The sequence below is a fragment of the Stylophora pistillata genome, chromosome 9 (genome assembly GCF_964205215.1).
Source record: "Stylophora pistillata chromosome 9, jaStyPist1.2, whole genome shotgun sequence".
In the NCBI taxonomy this organism is placed as follows: Eukaryota; Metazoa; Cnidaria; class Anthozoa; order Scleractinia; family Pocilloporidae; genus Stylophora; species Stylophora pistillata.
Window position 1 is genome coordinate 31,487,240 of NC_142527.1, and position 10,459 is coordinate 31,497,698.

General features: G+C 38.8%; 1 protein-coding gene across 1 annotated transcript; it reads left to right on the plus strand.

Moving 5' to 3' along the window:
* Positions 1-261: 261 nt before the first annotated feature.
* LOC148724301 (tachykinin-like peptides receptor 86C) lies at positions 262-5,685 on the plus strand. Its single transcript, XM_088733823.1, has 2 exons — positions 262-464; positions 3,431-5,685. Exon 2 carries the CDS (start codon positions 3,458-3,460, stop codon positions 4,469-4,471), a length of 1,014 nt encoding a protein of 337 aa, XP_088589949.1. The 5' UTR covers positions 262-464; positions 3,431-3,457; the 3' UTR covers positions 4,472-5,685.
* Positions 5,686-10,459: the final 4,774 nt, after the last annotated feature.

The following is a 10,459-nucleotide window of genomic DNA, read 5'->3' on the forward strand; positions in this document are numbered from 1 at the left end:
CAAAAGCACCTCAATAAAAGCTTTATTTATTGCCAGACGATGAGCGCTTGCTTTAAACTGGTGCTCAGACCCTTTTACCGTTTTGTCTTGCGCAATTTTGTATTGTTAAATGGATCAGTGCGAGGCTCCCGTTCTCTTTCTTGGTTTTAGTAACATGTGTGCGCGAACTCAGCTCCTAAAATGTTAAAAAAAAAAAAGAAAACAAGCACAGCCCTCCAGCGCTTTTCACGTAGAGTTACTACCAATTCCACATGCATGTGAAAAGCATTTGAAAAGCATGGCCTGGGTCGACGGCGGTTGAAACTCGGTCGAGTCTCCTTCAGTATCGCGGTCACAAATCTCCGGCATCACCAGTCCCTCAGAATATGGTCTCACTCTTAAAAGGGAGATTACATTTCTTGTAGGAACAGCTGCCAGGAGATAGCAGAACTTTGTTTACGATTTTACTGAAACTCGACGAGAAGGTAAGAATTGTTTTGGGCAAGGTTTTCGCGTAACCCCGAATTTATCATGCATTCAGTAGCTGGGTAGAAGAAAACAACTGAAAAACAATAGATTGTCCTTAGGACTACGACTTGTTTCAGAGTAGTATGGGTTTATAAGGAAATGTATGCTCATTTTGTAGCATTGTTCAGCTAAACTACAGAATACAGGGCAACTTTTAACCATCCACAAAGCGAGCCACTGAATAAAGAGACCTAAGACTTAGCGCATATAGAGTATTCCTCGTTCTTTTATTTACAACCCATCCAAACGAGCCAAATGGACCTTGAACGTAATGCGTAGTTTCATTAATCCTCGTTCTTTCATCCACTGCCGTGCCGAAGGAGCCAAAGGAGGTCCAAGATATATGTTCTTTCAAAAGTGGCTCTGTATTGTGTAGTTGGCGGCTCCCATTGTTGTACTTAAGCAGCGTTGGTAGTTGCTCGGGTTTCAGCTTTGAACCAGCATGTGCTTGAACCAGTGTGTTCTTCATCGAACTAATTACTGAACATAAAGGATGAAAATATGTTTGATTGTATTTCACAATCGGTAATTTAGCCTTCGGCTTATATATTTAAAGCTTTTACGAGTCGCGAAGAGCCTTAAATCGTTGCGTTATCCCAAGAAGGAAGCTCCAACATTAAAAATGGAAATATACATGACGTTCAACATCCAAAATAAAAGATCAGTTTCCAATCACAGCCTGGGACACATGTTTGAAGACATTTCAAAAAAACATTGCTTGGTCCATATTGGCGGGTTCCCAGATGCAGTGGACTGATTTATTGCAGTAATTTAAGGTTGCTATTTTTATCATATGCCATTCGTCAAAACATCTCAATCGAATTGAGTTTTTACAAACGTTAATTAAGACATGTTTACCGTTAAGCTCAAAAGGCCGAAACCTCCTTCATGAGCACCTCTAGGTATATTGAAACTTCTATATCAAGTTGCGTCTGGATTTTGTTTTGTAACTCAATGATTTTTGCAACAGAAGCTTCTTTCATCTTGTCATATGATTTTGGTGCGGGCATGGACAAATCTTCGGTTTCAATGTCATCTTTCCCGATTTAGAGTATATTTTCTAACCATTTCAGTCTGATGAGTGAACTGGGTTCTGGCAGAAGGATCTTATTACTGAACATAAAGCATGAAAATATGTTTGATTGCATTTCATAATCGGTAATACATGTTGACTGCCAAAAACGAGGAAATATACCGGTCCTCTCGTGCGCAAAGTTCAAATGTGAATGAAATGGAGCCTCTCCTAAACCTTCAAATTTGCAGGCTAAACACAAATTTAAGAACTTGAAAGTGACGGTAATTCCTAAAGCAGTTTTACTTATCGCTTTTAGTTGCGTAAATATGTTATGCTATTGAACAGATTGACAAAAGTTAGAATTAGGATATAATCCTTTCCCAACTTTAGGCAAAGCGAAAACGGTTTTAGGTGTAGGATTTCTAGTATTCTGTTCTCGTGATTATAAAAAGTTAGTAATACAAGGTTCCCCGCACAGATGTCGCACAGATGTCGCACAGTTGTCGCACAGATTCCCCGATGAAATTACTGCACGCTCGATGATTCGTTTCACCACTGAATGTATCTGTCGATTATTATGTTATCACCTACATGCAAGTTATTCCTTTCAGAGATCGAGAGAAGGCTTTAGGCAAATCGTTAGGCGTTTGGTTTGTATTGAAATCAGTCGGGGTCAACTGAAATCAATCCATCGGATAAAGACACGCAACTCAACCCATCAGTTGTCGTAAGCTGTCCCTCTGGCTATTACCGTGAGCGACAGATTCTATAACGACCGCAGCCTCTAATTGTTATCCCAGTAACTGTTCCTTACTTCTCAAAAATTATTCATACAGAACAAAGATTTTCAGGCATTAGCCTGATAAGTGTCAGTTCAGGAGATGCTTCAGTAAGAAATTGTTTGTTCACAAGTTCATTCGAATGTTCAAACGATTAAATAATGAGCGCACGGAAGTTTATATTGAGCTCCACAATCAAGAGGTGATGTACATGAAAGGAAATTGTCTTCTGTATCCATTCAAAAACCCTTCCAAATCCATGAAAATTCGTCTAAATTAAGGAGTATGAAAAGTTTAACTAAAAGCATGCGTCTTTTACCAGAGAGGTCACTCGGTAAGATATCATTATAGACTCTCTTAGGTTCGAATTAAACGGAACGTTTTTTTCAGAGGCTGTGTACATTATTCTCACAAACGAATGATTGAACGATAATCTGGGAGCAAGCTCACGTTATTAGAGCCGGCTGCAGAACGCACGTTTCTCCACTTGCAGGAAAAATTGAGATACCTCGGGGAGAAGTTAGAGTCTGGCACTAACATTTTTAGCGCTCGGTCCCTTGCAGAACTCTTAAATCACACAATGAATTTGAACATATGAAAATGATAAATGTGAACTTCGGTTTCATGAGATGTATGAAAGTGATCCTCGCAGTAATAAGCCCTACTCATGTAGTAGTGGAAATAAGGCCTGAAAAAACTCAGGCCCTTACGGGATCTGAGCCCAACTGAGCTAACAAGCTAACTAGCTAACTAGTAATCGTCAGTGATTGGAAAAGGTTTTTTTGGAAACCCAGCAACCATATATCTCAGTAACCACAGAACATCTTCTATGGGCTCGTTTTGTTAGCGAATTGAACGTATCTGTGACGCACGGATACTGTTGAGATGAATTAGCCAAGTAGAATTAGTTTAAGTAATGTTATGTTGCAAGAGGTCAACTACATTGACGCAGTACTTATAGTCGATCCGAAGAGAGTCAAGTTAACATTTGTTCAAAATCACAACCCTTTAGCCTTTCTATTTATTCCTTACACCCCACCCCCGTTCGTAATTTTATGATGACGTTTAAGCAAAACGTAGTTTTCCAAGACCTCGTACTTTACATCTAAGATTTTTCTCATTTCATTAGAGCCTAACAACAGACGAAGCAAAAAGCATGACATCAGTACTTGAAGAGATCGAAGGGATCATCCTCACAGTCCTTTACGCCATTACGATGCTCGTAGCATTTGCAGGGAATGGTTTCCTCATCTACATCGTGTGGAAGAAACCTGAAGTAAGATCACTGACAAGCTTCATATTCGTCAACATGGCCATTGCTGACTTGCTGGTGGCATTGATTGTGATGCCCTGGTCGATTGCCCAAGTACATACTGACGGCTTGTGGATGATACCAGGAGTATTTGGAGAAGTCATGTGCAAAGGTGTGGTATACATTGCCTATGCCACATTAACAGCGTCCATCCTCTGCCTGACAGTCATAGCATTGGACAGGTACTATACCGTTGTTCATCTCCTCCGCCGCAATCTTTGGTTCAGAAAGCCTAAACTGACTGTACCATTTATTTGGATCTTTTCACTGGCTTCAATGTCCATTTTTCCAGCCATTCAAACCGTGGAAGACCACAATTCCCAATGCATGCTATCTGTTTATGTTTTGGGTGATCCATATAAGGCTATCCGTGGCCTATTCCTCTACCTTGTGGTGATCAACTATCTGATCCCTTTGATTGTGATGTCTTTTTTGTATACTATTATTGCAAGGAGATTATGGTTTCATGGGGCACATCGAAATGAGCATTCGACTGAAAATCGAGAGCAACAAGAAACCTTAAAGAGAAGAATAGTTTGGATGCTTATCATTGTTACCTCCACCTTTGCCCTTTGCTGGCTTCCAGCCCATGTGGTTCACATGATATTTGTCATGCAAGCATGGAATATTGAGGTGACTCTTCAGCCGATTGTCATGTTTGTGTGCTTTTGGTTTGGTCACGCCAACAGCGCCATCAATCCGTGGCTGTACATTTTTCTGAGCACTAAGATGAATACCGCATTTAAAAGAATGGTGTGTAGAGAAACCCGCCAATCACCTTTAAGTCACAGCGTCATAACATCAACTGCTTTCGTACCACCTGAACAAGAAACTGTCAAGGAAGAGTCAAGACTATAATCTTTTCCATCATTTGTGACATTTATTGCTAATTTGAGGACTACAAGAAAAAGAAATCTTGGCATCAGTGTCAGTATCTAAGCAACTATGTGTACCTACCCCTCCCCTTCCCTGACCAAACATGAACTAAGTTGACTGTTGTGTTTAGCTAGGGGAGGATTGGGTGCGCATGGCTTAGATAATAAACTGATTGATCCAAACGTTAGAGAAATACTAAGTAAGTAAATAATTGCATAATGAATTTTAAGATAGAAAAGGAGGATATCGAAGATATTCTGAGCAGCTTATCTACCTGCTATGCGAAATGCTAGAAATATTAAGTAAATAAATATTTGCATGATGAATTTGTAAATAGGAGAGGAGCATTTCGAAGACATCAGGAACAGGTTGTACTCCTGCTTTGCGAAATGCTGGTTATATTAGGTAAATACAGTTTGTATGACGAATTTTAAGATGGGAGAGGAGCATTTTGAAGACTTTCGGAATAGATTATCTACCTGCTATGCGAATTGCTGGTTATGTATTCTATGACAGGGATTTTGTAGTCAGATAAAAAGGAACGAATGCTATAGTTCAGCTAGTTATTAGGAGAGTAACTTCAAATAGATTGATAAAGGCTGATAGTTTCCAATGAAACTGTTTGGGGCTGCGTCGGAGGGGGGAACGAAATAATTTGGATATTTCAACAAAGTTGAAATATCCAAATTATTGAGAATGATGAATTTGAGAATGATGGATTTAACTGAGTAGTTGTGAGGGTGAAACGTGAGAGTGAATGGAATGCGGTCAGAGTCATCACTAAATAAACGACGAAGTCTTAGAAACTGAGAAAAAGGAATGGAATTCTTAACGTGAGATGGATGCGAAGACGAATATAACAAGTAATTATGCAAATTATATCAAATAGATTGAGTGGGTAACACGTGACTGATAAGAAACTACAATGAAGCAAATGATCATGAATGCTACAAGACAATGATAACATGCGAGAGACTCAGACATTAAATGAATTTATGTGAGGACCGGCTAAGAAGCTAATATATCAGCTTAACGGAGAATTTAATCTAATTTGTGTTTTGAAATTGAGCCTGGGTAGCCTGTTTATTGCAATATATCCCTCGATTTTGATTGGTCCAACTCACCGATTTCACCTGTTCAATTGTGAGTTGCTTGTATTCGGACACACGACAAATAAAGCTTGTTAACCAATCAGAGTCCTGCGCTTTGTTATTTACAAACAACTATCCAAATTTGAAACGCTAGGTCGTATTTAGTTGTAGAGTGATTTCAATTAAATTTATTTTTAAATTCTGTTTGGCAAAAAAACGCTTTAAAGATGACATGAAAAAGGGCTTGGAGATTAGTCATCGTAGAAAGTTGATAATCTTTGTATTCATCTGGCAAATGTAATCACATCGCATGTGCGTCATTGAGGGGCCTACACGATATGTCGAACTGGAATTCACAGGAAGTCCACTACTGATTTGATTATCTAAATGCAACTTGTTTGACCTGTCAACTTCTGGTCAGTTTTAAAAGCTAATAGATACCGAAATAAGGCAAAAAGTACAATTCGCATGTAATGTTAAATATTTTCAGGGAACATAAGGAAGCTCAAAGTTTTGCAGAATCTGCGTCTGTTGCACCTCTTCCAATAGGGACCTTAAGATCGAGGACGGGGTCTTCTGTTGAGGACGCCATGATAGGGGAGGACCTGGGGTGAGTACGGCGTAATTCGCGCGGGAAATTTGGCTTTAAGATTTTAGACCTTCGGCGACGAATAGACGTCGAGATAAAATGGCTAATTTTCGCGAAATGCGGGATATCTTGACGCTTTATCACTCGTCAGAGGCGATAAATGATAAAGAGTTCGTGTTGTTATATGGTGCCTTTTCTTCAAAAAACTTGAGCCCTCCATATAAAGATTACCAGCGTTTCTCCTTTGACGAAATGGACCCCGATGAGTGCAAAACCGAGTTCAGATTCCGTAAAAATGACATCCCTTTGGTCGCTGATGTTCTGCGAATTCCAGGATATTTAGTTTGCCCTCAAGGAACTATTTGTAGTGGAATAGAGGGCCTGTGCATTTTTCTCAGGAGAGTGGCCTATCCATGCCGATACAGCGACATGGTTCAAAGATTTGGTAGGCCAGTGCCAGAGTTATCAATGATAAGTACACTGTTTTGAACTATATTTATGATAACCACCATCAAAGACTGACAGACTGGAATCGTACACTTTTGAGCCCAGTTAAACTGGAGGAGTATGCACGAGCAATTTCAGATAGGGGTGTTGCCTTGAAAAACTGTTTTGGTTTCATCGATGGGACAGTGAGAGCAGTGTGTAGACCAGACGAGAACCAAAGGGAAGTCTACAATGAGCACAAAAAAGTACATGGACTGAAATTTCAATTTGTTTCACTGCCCAATGGAATTATTGCAAACCTCTATGGACCAGTGGGTAAGATAAATACTGTTTGTCTTTGCCTCTAAATTCAGTGCAAAGAGACATCATGATGAAGATTTGTTTCTAGTAAAACATAGCTGTGTCCATAAAGTATTTCAAAGATTACGTTGAAACGAATTTAGTGACATTTTTCTTTTGATAACTGTTAAGATGAACATATTGATGTGGAGCTGATCAAGACTGACTCAATATTTTCCTTATAACAATTATTTTCCACAGAAGGAAGAAAGCATGATGCAGGCATGCTAGGAGACTCAGGCCTACTAAGAGATCTTAGCCAATATGCTTTCTCCACTACAGGGCACCCTCTCTGTCTGTATGGAGATTCAGCATATCCTTTGAGGGTACACTTACAGACACTATTCCGTATAGTTGCACCGAATCCCCTCATTGAAGAATATAATCATTCGATGAGTAGTGTCAGGATTTCGGTAGAGTGGATATTTGGTGACATCGTAAACTATTTTAAGTTCTTAGATTTTAAAAAAGATTTGAGGATAGCTTTAAGCTCTGTAGGTAAGATATACATAGTCTCAGCTTTACTGTGTAATGCCTACACCTGTCTATATGGAAATACTACCAGCGAATTTTTGACCAATTACCTCCACCTATTCAAGGATATTTTCACTAAGATTCACATTAAATCTTATTTAGCACAGCTTGCTGAAGGGTTAGGGTGCTTGACCCAGGTTTGAGCATAAGGTTGTTCCGAGTCAGGCAGGGCTATAGTATTATCCCTGACAATATTATCACCTTATTTTGGTAAGGGACAAAATAAATGGTTTATTTATTCTTTAATAACGAATGAAATTTCTGCTTTAAGACTAACTTTCCTAAAATTTAACACCCTGGTTAGAACAGTGGGGAATAAAACCATATCCTGTCCTGTTGTATGTTCCCATGTACCCCATATAGGGAGGTGCTCCTACCCTGCCCAAACACCACTCCTGGAGTACAGTCAATTAACTATTGAAAAATTACATAAAAAAAGCAAAGAAGCAAAATTAGATAACATTTACTATAATTAGCACAACACAGCTCTAACAAATAGAAAATAGAGTTAGTTTAATTTAGTTGCATGCCTGTTAATAATCAATGTCATTGCACGAATGGTTATCAGTTTATTTAACAAAAGAACATCTGGTTAAATCTAATACAACTGTAATGCTTCACCCAGACAGTTTGCCGAAGATATGCTCCAACGTTTAACAATTATTGTCAATATATGTTTTGGTGTTGGAATTAGCAAAATGTTCACTTAGTTTGGACTTCGTTACCTCATGTAATTAAATAAAGAGCCAGCAAAGCTTTGAGTAGATTTGACGAGACCGTCCGGCACAAGAAAGCGTTGGACCTAATGCTGACAACCATTAAAAGAACAATTATATACTGTTTTCAGAAGTGGAAGTCTTCACGGAGTTGCCAATCCAAATCGCCCAGTTATTGTCCAGTGTGCTTGTCAAGTCAGACAAACGTCACTCTGAATGCCAAGCTCTATCGACAGTCAGATATTATTTGTATAATTCAAACTCTCCTCCTTATTTTTCAGCTGTCCATTTCTTTTTCGGTTGATATCGCTGACATTTGAAAGACCGCTTGACAAGACTGACTCCATGGATGATATGCTACCTTTTAGCGTTCGTAGACCCAACCGGCTCAATGAATATTGTGGTGTGCCATTCAAACTCTTGGGTAATTACGCCTTGGTGACGCTGACTTTGCAGGTAAATCGTAATTTCATATTCGTGGAAGTGGTATATCATTCATTCACCACTCAATCATCCTGAGAATCAGTGGGCATGGAAATCACTTCGAATAGTAAAGATGAACGCGTACTCAAGGACGGAAGGAATTGCGTGAAATAGATTTCTGCTGTCCGATATATTATTCCTCGGTTAAACATTACACAGGAAAACGATAATTAGGACGTAGGCCACATTTTCACCACATTTTATTGTGGTTATACAAAATAGTCAACAGAAGATATCTTTTAAGGAGGGGGGTGAATATGCTAACGGATCGGCGGATTCTGAGAATTATTTTGCCCGGATTTCGGATCTAGAGCAAAATTTTAACGGATTTGCGGATCCTGAAATTGCAACGGTTCGCGGTTTCGTCGAATTTCTAGGTTCGGATTTTGGATTTTGCTTGTGAGGAAGTTCGGATCGTGGATCTGAACGATCGTCAGAAATGCGTTGTTTTCTGAGTATGTGTATTTTTTTGTCACGGACGAGACTCTCTGCATGTCACGCATCAGGGAAATAGTAACGCACTGAACCGTCTGCTGTGTTCGCGCCCTTATCCATGACACTGTACCCCACCGATTGCGATTCCTTCGATGGGAAAGCCATTGCCTAGCTAACACACAACAACTCAAGGTGCGTTTTCCACCTTTGTACGAGACAATTAGCGAACGGATTCGGATTTAACAATATTTTTTAACGGATTGACGGATTTGGTTATCAAATCGTAGCAGATCAGCGGATTTGCATACCCCTCTTCACCACCCTCTTTAAGATGTATGCCATTTTAATGAAAATGTACCACCACTTAAAGACCTTTAAATAGCGCTATGTTCCTAAAGAATATTTTAACATAAAACTCTGATGAAATTACATCCATCACTTTGGAAGAAGATAAAGCATGCTTTATTAACTTTTTGCTTAAGTAAATCAGTTCTCCAGTTTTGTGCAAACAACTCGGCAAGCTCTTCAAACACGTTTTCAGCTTGGTTGGTATCTTCATTTTTAATTTTCATTAAAAGAGCCACTCCTAGAGACGATTTATATCATATTGCTCAACGGTTTTTTCTTCTTCTACTTTTTGTGGGTTTACTTATTCAAGATCAAGAATAGCCTTTTTCTGGAGGTGATCACTGATATCGAGATCTTTTATTTTTTTTTTTTTTTTTTCAAAAACGTTTCAAAATAAAAGGAACGGAATGAACTGATGATGATAACGAAAGAGTTTGAAAATAGTGCAAGCAACGAGAAGTTCATGTGTATTCCCACTCAAACTTTCGAAGCAGAAAATAATTTTTACAAACATCAAAAATCGGTTCGGTGTTCGGTCACACTTAAAGGACGAGGTTACTCATGGCATCTGAAAAATTTAAGCACTTTAAGGCGAGACTACCATTAAAATAGAAAATTTTGGATCAAATGCATTTATCATTGATAACACAAGAAAGTAAACATGAGGATGGAAGGTATGAGATCTCTGAGATATGCCTAGCTCTATGTTTTTTCTTTGTTCTGAAAAGCCAGAAGATTCTTCAGTTACCGAAATGTAATTCTTTTTTCCGATCCGATGTTTATCCCAGTTGCAATACCTTTTAGCCCTTCCAATTGTAGCTGAGTTTAAAATATTCATGATTCAACCTCGTTTTGATCCATGACACCAAAAGAATGATATAAAACAAAATTTTATTCGCTTAAATAAAGAAAACCTTTAATAAAAAGGGTAACTTAAATTACAACTGAAGAGATCAAGAAAGGTGATAAAGGAGGTTGTCCTACATTC

Coding starts and splice junctions, on each gene's coding strand:
- LOC148724301 (XM_088733823.1), top strand. CDS start 3,458: ATGACATCAGTACTTGAAGAGATCGAAGGGATCATCCTCACAGTCCTT.